Below are 12084 nucleotides of genomic sequence, written 5' to 3' on the forward strand. Positions count from 1 at the left end.
ACTACTAACTACATCGAACGCACGATGGACAATAAAATTAAGACAACATCGACGGAATTTGCACCAGACAAGCAGTCCCCAACACATCAATCTTTGGAGGAGGCCGAATCTCAAAGTGAAGTATCGGTCGACTATGCCGGGGCGTCGAGGAAGACAGACCCCGCGGAGATCGCCCTGGTGAGAAAGCTTGATCTGTGCATGATGGTAAGCGTCCAGTTTCCAAAAGGCCTTCCACATCGCAGCCATCTGACCATCTCTATGGTACTGACGAACCTTGTTAGCCTTTTCTATGGATATTGTGCTTTATGAACATCTTCAATAGGCAGGCAATCTCGGTGGCTCGCTTGGATAGCCTCGAAGAGGACCTTGGAATCAACGACACCCAGTTCAGCACTGCGGTCTCTGTCCATTACGCCTCTTATATCCTAGGCCAGATCCCTTCGAACCTGCTTCTTACACGGGTACGACCAACATGGTACATTTGCGGCGCCATGGCTCTCACAAGCATCACAACTATGCTTAATGTGTTTGTTGTGAACAACACCGGCCTCATCCTGCAGCGTTTCTTCCTGGGCATCATATCAGCTCCGTACTACCCAGGAGCGATGTACATGGTTAGCATGTGTATGTCCATGGTTTACCAAGAGTCCCTCTTCACATGACCACTGACAGAAACTGTCATAGTCTACAAGCGAAAGGAGATAGCCACCCGCATCAGCATCCTCTTCAGCGCCAACATCCTCGCCACCGCCTTCCAGGGCCTCATCGCGGCACCCATCTACAGCGAGCTGGGCAGCGCCCGCGGGCTCTCGGGCTGGAGGTGGATGTACCTGATCATGGGCGCGTGGAGCCTCTTCTTCAGCGTGGTCGGACTCTTCTTCTTCCCCAACAAGCCGGCGACGACGTGGTGGCTCACGCCGGAGCAGAAGACGCTGGCGGCCGGCCGGATCGCGGCGGACACGGTGGGGAAGGAGGAGGATGTCAACCTGCTCAAGGGCCTGCGGGAGTGCCTCCGCGACAGGCGGGTGTGGGCGTTCATGGCGGCGCAGCACCTGCAGACGGCCACCAGCAGCTTCCGCATCTTCCTGCCCACGCTCATCGAGACGCTGGGCTTCTCGCGCACCGTCACGCTCGTTCTCACCTGTCCGCCTTATATCCTGGCGGGGATCTCGTCCATCCTTGGGGGCTTGTCGTCTGGCAGGTTTAACGAGCGGACGTGGCACATCACCATCATCAAGCTGATATCCATCTTGGGGTTTGTCCTGGCATGTGCGACTTTAAACACGGGCGCGAGGTACTTCGCTGCCTTTGTGTTTGTGGCCGCGACGTACCCCGTGAGCCCGCTGATCCTGTCGTGGACTGGCATTACTTGCGGACAGACGAGTGAGAAGAGGGCCGCGTCGCTGGCGGCCGTCAACACCTTGTCGAGTGTTAGTCTGATCTGGACACCGGTACGTTACATTATTCCAGTCTGAATGGGCATGCCTCGCCCTGATCTCCAAGGTCAGTATTGAAGTCTCTGACTGAACCGAGCAGTATCTCTGGCCAGACTCCGCGGCACCACGGTATGTTCTGCCCATGGCTACGAGCGCAGGGATGTGCTTCGCTACTATTGCTATAAGTTGGTACGTGAGATGGGACCTTATGAGAGAGAACAAGAAGATACGGTGCGATGATAGTGGGGCCAAGATATTCTATGCTTACTGAGAGCTGGTGAACCTGGCTCGGGAGCGGCACTGGTGTTGGTTAGGGGGGGGGAGGCGAGGCTGGCTAACACAGCTATGTGGTTACTCTTTTTGACCGGGTTCCAAGAGCTTTTCATATATGACCGGTCTCGAGTGCTCCCACCACTCAGCCCCCTTGAGGTTTCTGTAGTTATGCTCTATTAAATCGAGAACACTACATCAGACCCCAACAGCGTTCACATTTCAACCTGTGACATCTCTTCCGGTCTGGGCACTGTGCAGATGGAGGGCCCTCGACATCATCAGAGTAGGATCACTTTCAGGCTGTCTACTTTCCTTCCTAAGGCATTTAGCCCCTGTGGTCTCAAAGAGCATTGAGGTTACCACTCAATGTTATGAGCCCTACTTAACTACAGAATCCACACACTCGGCTTGCTATTTATCAGCTATCGTTCTGGAAGGCGATATGAATACAGGAGAGTGTAATTCGAGCATTGAACTTTGCTACTGACAGAGTCCGCTTGTCACGGCCACATCTTGAGAACAGCCAGTTGGTCGAAATGGCCCGAAGTCGGTACCGGTTAATGTCTAGAAATGGGTGACACAGCATGAACCACAAGTCAGCCGTTTGACAAGTGCATGTGGTGCTCAACCTGAGACTCTGCATGTCTGCTGGTCTGAATACAAATCGGTGCTGTTTGTTACAGATGGGAGGGTCTTGGAGCTGAGGTCGGTGCGGCTAAGCTGACGCTCCTGATGAGACCCTTCATTTCCTGGTTCCTTTGTCTGTGATGATCTCGGGCAAGGCGAAGCCTCGGAAGAAGCATGACCAAGGCCGTCATGACATGTCACTACATGCACCTACCCGTTGTGTGAGACCACGGGTCCACATCCCCCAGGAGGCTATGGCGGAGGATAATTGGCAGGGTGAATGAGCTATGGGGTGTTGGATGTACATCAGACGAGGTTGTGTAACTGGTCACATGGGGAACCAGTAGCAAACTCGCAGCTTGGGAGCATCCCAGGGCGACGACCTACCACTTTCCAACCCTAAGCCCCCACCAAGCTTGGAGGCTTCCTTTGGCCACCACTGTGACTGGAACTGACTATCAAGACGGCCCTTATCGCTTATGATTGATAGCATTCACTGGGTTGCTTATCGAAGCGCAGATCAGAGGCTGCAGAGTTGGGAGCTTGAGGCTGCCTCTTGGTGGTCGGACACCAGACTCCGTTCCTGGAGATTCTTTTCACACTCCAGCACTCAAGCTACCCAGGTGATCTTGGGCTCTGCGAAGCAACTCAAGCTGCAGGCCTTCTGACTTCCTGGGCAGTCTGTCAACAAATACCGCTCGTATGCAAAGGGCTCCTGCCAACAGGCAGATTGAAGTACACACTTTCGACACCGGTCGCGATCACAACAATATTGGCCTTTGACGTCCCCAAGACCCCTCCACCACCATCGACCAAGAAGACAAAATGCCTGATGAAATCAATCTTTTCGTCTCGAATGGCACATGCTATTCTGGGCCATACCGCGAGGCGGACAAGGAGATGCTACCCTGCGGCAACGATGCCAACGACCATGTCGCGTGTTGCCAAGCTGGTGACAATTGCCTCAAGAGCAATGTCTGCTTCAACATTGCTTTTGGAGTCACATACGTCGCAGGCTGTTCTGATGTTACCTACCAGCACCCCACCTGCCCCTACAAGTTCGAGGACATCGGTGAGTGGACGATGATATTCTTGACAAGCGCCGTTCACCGTTTGCACCGCTGACGATGGTTCACCCGCCTCTTAGAAACGCCCTGGCTTGGCATGGCCTACTGCAATGGCACAAGCAATGAGTGGGTGCTCTGCGACCAGAAGAAGAAACCGGCCACTCTCACCAAGCCCGATCCATGCTGGTGTCCAAAGGACGAGAACGATCGGCACAAGATGCTCTCCCAATCTTCGATCATCCAGGGCACCGCATCGCTGCCGACCAATGTACTTGGGAGCATCCAGTTCAGTGTGGGATACTACCCAACGGTGAACCCGAATCCAAAGACAACCACAACCACGGCAAGCCCCACCGCATCGGACTCGTCCTCTACCCCATCGATCGCCTCTCCCGCCCCGACAGCAGCAGACACAACAACCAAGAGCACCCCGACTGACAACCCGGGCAATGAGAGCAGCCTCAGCCCAAGCGCCCAGATCGGCGCCATCGCGGGAGGCGTAGCCGGCGCCCTGCTCATTGCACTCCTGCTCGTGGCCTTCATGTGCTTCCGCCGCCGCCAGCGCAAGCAGCAGCTGCAGAGGGAGGAGGAGGCGCGCGCCGTGGACGACTTCATGCACGGCGAGACCAAGAGCGGCGCCGCCAGCGAGCCGGACCCCGTCAACCTCGGCATCGCCGCCGGAGGAGTCCCGAGCCCCAGCACCGCGTCGAGCCCTGACACGCCCGCCCTCTCGGAGCTCGACTCCAAGGCCGCCAGGCCGTGGTCGCTCCGCTCCGAGCTTGATAACAACTCGTCGGCGCGGAGCTCGTACAACACCGCCGGTGGTGGTCAGGGTGGCGCTGGTCACGCGAGGCCTCCGCCGAGCGAGTTGGCTGCTCACCCCATTGCCGAGCTGCCTGGATGAATTGGGGGCACGGGTTGACTGGGTTGATCGTTATTTTCACTTCTTGCGATTCGGATACAGGGAAGCACTTGGGAACGAGCAAGGGATGAGGGACACTGCGGTGGTTAATTTGATCGGAGGGAACCCCGTCTGTGCGTGCGCACTAAATGTTGGCGCCATAGCCCAGGAGCCAACAGGAAGGGGGTCTTTGCTCCGACGGCTGAGCGGTTAAGAACTTTCAATGCGGAGTCGTCATCGAGCCTTTTCCTCCTAAATTTGAGAAAGTTGGGGGCACACAAAGATCAGGGTCGGTTCAGCTTGGCGGTAGATTTTACACTACGAGTCCCTGTTTTGGCCCGCATGCAGCGTGCAGTGCAGCAGCATGCAGCACGCAGGGAGATAATGATGAAACCGACCACTTGAAGGTAGATGGAAGCCGTGGAAGTCCCAAATGCCGTGACTAGTGCCTTCTCTGCGCCCTCTGCGCCACTGTCCTTTTTGGGGGGCTGCACAGTGTGGGGTACGTGCAATGCCACTACTGATGCAACGTCCAGATTCCGTGGCTGTGCTCCATCTCGACGGTTTTACTCGTCCTACGCCAGCGCAGCGCTTAGTTGCCGGCGACCTCCCCCCATAAAACGACATCACAAGCTTGGCTATGCCGCTCAAATGACCGTATATGAGTGAGGCGACGACTGAAAGGTCAATACCAATTGGGCGGTGCTTGGTTTGACTCATTGCTCTCCACATCAGCCCGGCATGAGGCTCATCAACCTGGAGACTCTCGCGCTGGAGAGTTTCACCGGGTATGGCAAGATCCCGTCTTATGCCATCCTGTCCCACACCTGGGGTCCGGACGAGGTCACGTATGCGGACATGACGACTAGGAGCCGAGAGGATCTAGAGTCAAAGGCTGGTTATCAAAAGATTGTCAAATTCGGCCAGTTTGTGAGGGACAGGGATGTTCCAAAACCGGTCGGGCGCGTTCCAAGGTGTGCAGAGGATCGCAGGGTCGGCCGGAAAAATGCGCCTGCGATGTGGCCCTCTGCGTACAGGCCGACGCACATCTGGGTCGACACGTGCTGCATCGACAAGTCGAGCAGCTCGGAGCTGTCGGAGGCCATCAACTCCATGTTTGCGTGGTATCAAGAGGCCGTCTTCTGCGTCGCCACCCTCGAGGATTACGAGCACCCGGGTGGGGAGAGTTCAAGCCAGTTCCGCCCCAGCGAAGACGCATTCCTCAAGTGCAGATGGTTCACAAGAGGGTGGACGCTTCAGGAGCTGCTTGCGCCGGGACGGTTGTTTTTTGTCGACAAGAATTGGGTATCTCTAGGGCCCAGGTTTGAGGTGTTGGACGCGGTCTCGGCTGCTTCAGGGATCGACGCGATGTACTTGCAGACTGGAAGCTGGCAGAAGGCAAACATCGCAAAAAGGCTATCGTGGGCTGCTAAAAGGGAGACGACCCGGCCGGAAGATCTCGCTTACTGCCTACTGGGAGTGTTCGGTGTCCATATGCCCCTACTATACGGCGAAGGGGGTCACAGCGCTTTCATCCGGCTGCAGGAAGAAATCATCAAGGAGTTCGACGACCACTCAATTTTCGCCTGGGGCAGGCGGAATCACGCAAAGACTGGTCCCTGGAATGAATCACCTAATGTGGTTCTCGGCGCCTTCGCATCACACCCATCACAATTTCAAGGACTCGACAACGTGCAAACATATTCCGGTGACGAAGAAGAGCCACACTCAGTAACCAACAAAGGCATCAGAATCCGACTGCCAATCGTGAGGGTCGAAGGCAACACGACGATTGCAATACTACGGTGCCATACGTCAGACCCACTAGGAGGCTTCATGGGCATATACATAGAACCATGCCCCCTCAAACCAGGCGTATACTGCCGCTCGTCCTCAACGCCCGCCCTCGCATGCGTGTCCGACAACGTGGCCCAGAGCGCGGAGACGAAGCTCATCTTTCTGCTCAAGAAGACAACGCCCGCCCACGAGAGCATCGAGACCATGGAGAGCATATCGAGCGTCTCCGTCACCGCCGTCAAGGACTGCGACTACGACATCGTGTCCGCGGCGCCGGAGGAGCTGTGGGACACGCGGTACGGCACCCTCCGCCTGCGGCGCGGGCGGCTCAGCGCCACTGCGCTTATTAGTATGGATAGGCTCAACGGACGGGGGCGGCAGCCCGGCGGGGCGAAGGAGTACTTTGTGCTGCTGCTCAGGGTCGACCCGTCCAGTCGCTGGGGCTTTCCGGACGGTAAGCTGTTGGTAGGTCTCTCGTACGTACGATAATCGTATGGGAAGCAATCGTGTATTGGTGTTATTCTATCTAAGTTCTGAGAGGCTACGTGCCCCGTAGGGAATAACTAAAGTAGCCTCTTAATAGCGAAGGTCGTACTTACCAATACTTAAAGTTTTCTCTTCTTCTAATGAGTATATACAATTCTTATTATAGTTAGCCTAAAATTATAATTTATTACATATTATATATATATAACCTTTATTATAAGAAAGCATTATTAAAGAGGCCTAAAATTATAACTTATAAATTCTAAAGCAAATCTTAGCAACCCTTGCTATTGCATTATTTCTTAAACTTGCAATCTTTATTATTATACTATTCCTTAAATATTATATCCATTATTCTTAATACTTAGCTTTTAGGGTTGCTTTTTTATAGAAATTATTAACTTCCACGTAAGGGCTTTAATCTTAAATTTCTTTTTTATAGGGGAAGTTAATGCCTATAAAGCTAATGTTAAACCCTTTAGCTTGCATCCATTTTTATTACATACCTTTATAATATAAACGTTATTATCTCCATTCTTACTTTCATTACTAAAACGTACTTAATATTGCTTTAAATTATTCTCCTTTAGCTACTTCTTATCCTTTTAAAACTAAGCATTATAAGCAATTTAATTATCCATTAAGTCCTTTTTTTGCTTTTTATTATTCTTTTTAATCTTCTTAATAGTTATTTTTTATTTAAATTGCTTAGATAGTAGCGCATATTTCTTAATAAGTCCCTTTATATATAGGCCTTACACGCGCTTATTAATAATTCAATGCAAAAAGTTTTAAAACTAAGTTAGCATAGCAATCCAATCCTTTAATAGCTAAATCTTTTTAATTTAATATATATAAAAAATACTTAGAATTAAAACCCTTATTAAGTTATTTATTGCAAAGATTATAATAATTTAACATTTAAGATAATAATTACCTTAATAATTCTTATTATTAAGGATGCTATATAATTTTATATTAAGAGTTTTAATGCTTTTAACATAAATATATAGCTTTTTAACCATATTATTAAATAATATTTACTTATTTTAATATTAAAAGTTATTAATAATTTAAATAATAGCTATTATAATAACGTTATTTAGGAAAAGTATCTTAACTTAAGTTATAATCATAACCTTTAGCTTATTAATTTTAATAATTCCTTAAGAGTTTATCTTAATAAGCAGCTTATTCTTTTTAATGCCTAGCATAAAAGTAAATTTAAAGGCAGTCTTTATAATCTTTATTAAGGTTTTATTAGCCTAGTTTTAATTATCTTTATTATTAATAATAATTAAATTATTATTAATATTAAATAAATAAGAGTTATTATTATTAATATCTTTATTAATATTTATTAAATAAGCAAGTAAATAAAAGTTATTATTATTAATATCCTTATTAATATCTATTAAATAAGCGTTATTAATAACAACCTTGCCATAAAAGCTAATAAAATCAATAAGCTTATCTTTATCCTTATTAATTAAGACGATTTTAGCCCTTCTTATAGCCTTAGTAATAATTCCAATCTTTATCTTATTACTTAATGAAAATGCAATTATAATGTTTATTTTATTAATTAAGGTTATAATTACAATGTTTATAAAGAAATCCTAATTCTAGTTAAGGATTGCAATAAGGCTACCTTTAATATTAATCATATTAATAGCAATTGTAATAATGGTTATACTAATTATGTCTTTAACGCGGGCAATAAATATAATATTTATTAAATAATTTTACTTATCATTATTATCCTTATAAGGCATATTAATAAAAGTATTAAATAACCCTTACAAGTTATTATTAATATTTTCTATTATAATAAGAAGAAAAAGATCTTATAGGAATTTAATAATTAAAATAAATATTTATAATATAAAACTTTATAATTATTATATAATAATTATTAATTTATTCTTTAATTATAAAAGAAATTAATAAATTACAAATAAATTTAATAAAAGTTAGTTTTAACGTTATCGCTAATAAATAATAGCAAAAGGTAATAATAATAATAAGGTTAATTTTAAAATAATAATTATTAATAATATTAATAATTATAAGGTTATCTTTATATATAATAAGGTATTAAAAAGATATTAATTAAAGTATAAAAGGTTAAAATTTATATTAAGGGTTTTAAATTTAAAAGGTATAAGGTTTTATAACTAGCGGCAATAAGGTTAAAAGAAAAAGGTATTAACGGCAAGTTGCTCCTTCCTTAGCAAAAAGGGGCTACTCCAAGTCTCTTAATTAACCCATTTACCTATATATAAAGCTTATTATTATTAATAAGCTTTTATAATGCAATATTTAAAGTTAGTTTTATCATTACATTAATAGAGTTATCTTTTTTATTTATTTACCTTACTTTAGCAATTTCTCTTATTTTATATAATTCTTATAATAATATAATATTAATTATAAGGCGCTTTTCCTTTATTATTCCTAGCTTTATAAGGTATTTATATAAGCTATATAAGTTTATATAAATAATTAAGGGTATATTTAGCAATGAAAATTATTTTATAGCCATTTTAATTATTATAGCTAAAGAGATTCCAATATTCACTCTATTTATTATGCCGTAAATTTTGCTTATTAGCATACTTTAAGTAATATATTTATACTTTATTAATAATTAATGGAAAATATTACCCGTTATTATAAATCCCTTAATTTCCTTGCAAGTTTTATTTGCAAGAACAATAATATATTTAAATTAAAATATTAAGTTCCAGTTATTTATAAATAATTTATTTATAAATATAAAAAGTTTTGCTGTTTTAAGATTAAGAGGTATATATTTAATTCCTTATATAATATTATTCATTTACTATAATAATTACATATTTAGGCTCTTATAATCTTTTGCCTTTAGGTTTTGCATTTATATAGCTATTAAAAGATTATATAAAGCTTTTAATTGATAAATTAAAGCTATATATGCTTTGCAGGCTCTTTATTCAAGGTATCTTTAGGAAGCGTCTTTAATTATTACATTAATAAAGGTAAGTTTATTAGCCTATCCTTTTTATTAAGTAATAATTAAGCCAGTAATATTTATAGTTATATAAGCCCTATTATAATTTATTAAGTTTCTGGGCATTAGCTTTTATTTTGGTTTTCCTTATAATTTTATAGCTTTTATCTTAGTTTCCTCCTTATCCTGAAATTTTAATATAAATAAAATTAATATATTATTTATTTATATGCTTATCATTTTAAAAAGTTATGCAGGCTTTATAATCATTAAGCAAGGATTATATATAAAGCAGTTTATCTTAAGCTTTTATTAGTAATATCTCTAATATATATTAAACTAATAAATGCTAAATTCTGCTATGCTATATAAGGGTTAAATGATATAAATAATTATGCTTAAAGGGTATTTATTTCTTAATTCCTTTAATAGCTTTATAAGAATTATTTTATGCAATTTTAACTTTGCTTAAGAATAAGCTTAAGTAATATTTTAAAGTATAAAAACCATGCCTTTTTCTTAAATTAATAAAGGGGTGAGTATAAGGATTGTTTATTAGCTTATTCTTTAAATAATTAAGCTTTGCATTAAGATTAATTTCTTTTTATTATTATTATAACCTTAAATAATAAATTAGGATTTCTTATAGGGTTTTATAGTTTTACCTTTTACCTTTTATATTATATGGAACTTAAAGAAATAATATTTATTATATTGCTTTGCTAATTATTTCTTAATTTAAAAGATACCTTTAGTAATAAAGTTATTAATTTCCATTTTATTAAACTCTTTAAATAATAAGCTTAGTATTATAATAACTTTATCTTATTTTAATTTAATTGCTAGGTTATAGTTTTTATTTTCTTTTTCTAAGATATAATATAATAATGCAGTTTTTTATTTTTAGTAATGGTAATTATATAATAAGTTGCATTTAAGGTTTTATAGCTAGGTCTTTTGCTTATAAGGGTTGCATTTTCTTATTATTATTTTAATAGTATAATTAAATGATTGTTAACTTAAATATCGCGGCTTTATTTAGCATATTTAAGGTTATATTATGGCTATCCATAATAATAACCTTATATAAACCCTTTTATCCCTTTTCTCTCTCTCTATATATAAACTTTACATTATAGCGAATATTTCATACTAAAGATAGGTTTAACTTTAATATTTAATGCATTTCGTACTTACTATTTAGCTATGGTTTTTTGCAGCATTTTTATAGCCTTTAAAATAGCTTTTGCTTACTTTTATATTAATAATGATAATGGTAACTTATGTAATACTTATGGGTAGGCGCTAAAGACTAAAAGTATAGAAATCAATTCATTTAGTTTAGTAGTATTATTGATAGCTTTTATAGCTATTTGCAGGATAGCATCGTTATTTACGCTATTATGCAGTTTAATATATAGGATTTTATATGCTTATTTAAGGGCTTAATAATATCTCTTAACTTTCTTAATAAATTAATATGCCTTTATAAGAACTTGTTTATATTTAATTTCCATTATTTATGCTTTTAAATGGAATTCTAAGGATGCAAAGTTTATTTTTATATTATATTTAATAATATTTAGTAATTCTTAATATATATTAATTTAAAGCATTTATAGTATTTGCTATGTGGTCTTTATAAATATAGATTTTAAGAATTTCGCTTCCTAAAAAGCAATGGCTTAGTTTATAACGTAAAGGATTAAACGTTTGCTTAAATATATTACGTTAATTAAGATTTTATAGTTAAATTTATGATTATTGCATAATATAAACTTAAAACGCTTAGGTGCAGGTTTATTTATTTAATAATGGTAATATATCTTCTTAATCTCTGCCATTGCTTATTTATTAATATTTAAATTGCCGGCTTTTTTAAGCATTTAGTATAATTAATCTATTAATGGGTATTTAAAGTAATAATGGAATCTCCTTATTTCTATTTCTAAGAGGAAATATATAGCATTAATAATTTAATTTAGGAAAAACCATAAGTAGCCTTATTTTCTAAGTATTAATATAATAGTTATACTGTTAAAGGAAACTATTTTATTTATAATATTATTATAATATACTTAAAGCCTATTTATATTTACTAGGTAAAGTAGGAATAAGGTTTATGTTTAAATAATATAGAAGTTAATATAATTAATTAAGATGGAAACTTTCATTATGTTAAGTAAATTAATGGTTATTTTATTATTAAATTTAACTTTAGCTTTCCTTACGGCGATTAAATTGATTTAATACTTTAGGTCTTCTTATTATAATGCAAGAAATTGCTTATGTTTAACCATAAATACTAATAATGCTTTAATATTTAATAGGATTTCTTAAAAATAAATTTAGTTATATTTATTTTTTAAGATAAATTAACTAATTGCAATAATTATTTTTATTTAAAAGATATTATTTCCTATGATTTAATGCATAAATGCTTTATTAGCTAAGAAATTAATATTTGCATAATAAACCTTCTTATTAAGTCCTATCTTTATAATA

At 40.0% G+C, this 12084-nt stretch overlaps 3 protein-coding genes across 3 annotated transcripts; all 3 read left to right on the top strand.

Moving 5' to 3' along the window:
• Positions 1 to 24: 24 nt before the first annotated feature.
• Positions 25 to 1707, top strand: INS49_012157 (uncharacterized protein; the record flags this gene model as incomplete). The annotated part of the gene is made up of 5 exons (XM_043172862.1): positions 25 to 204; positions 282 to 624; positions 685 to 1451; positions 1537 to 1565; positions 1623 to 1707. 5 exons carry the CDS (start codon positions 25 to 27, stop codon positions 1705 to 1707), a joined length of 1404 nt encoding a protein of 467 aa, XP_043022159.1.
• Positions 1708 to 3161: 1454 nt separating this feature from the next.
• On the top strand, positions 3162 to 4307 carry INS49_012158 (uncharacterized protein; the record flags this gene model as incomplete). Its single annotated transcript, XM_043172863.1, has 2 exons — positions 3162 to 3408; positions 3484 to 4307. 2 exons carry the CDS (start codon positions 3162 to 3164, stop codon positions 4305 to 4307), a joined length of 1071 nt encoding a protein of 356 aa, XP_043022160.1.
• A 738-nt stretch (positions 4308 to 5045) lies between these two features.
• On the top strand, positions 5046 to 6710 carry INS49_012159 (uncharacterized protein; the record flags this gene model as incomplete). The annotated part of the gene is made up of 3 exons (XM_043172864.1): positions 5046 to 5278; positions 5342 to 6555; positions 6685 to 6710. 3 exons carry the CDS (start codon positions 5046 to 5048, stop codon positions 6708 to 6710), a joined length of 1473 nt encoding a protein of 490 aa, XP_043022161.1.
• Positions 6711 to 12084: the final 5374 nt, after the last annotated feature.

The sequence above is a fragment of the Diaporthe citri genome (assembly GCF_014595645.1).
Source record: "Diaporthe citri strain NFHF-8-4 chromosome Unknown scaffold_6, whole genome shotgun sequence".
In the NCBI taxonomy this organism is placed as follows: domain Eukaryota; kingdom Fungi; phylum Ascomycota; class Sordariomycetes; order Diaporthales; family Diaporthaceae; genus Diaporthe; species Diaporthe citri.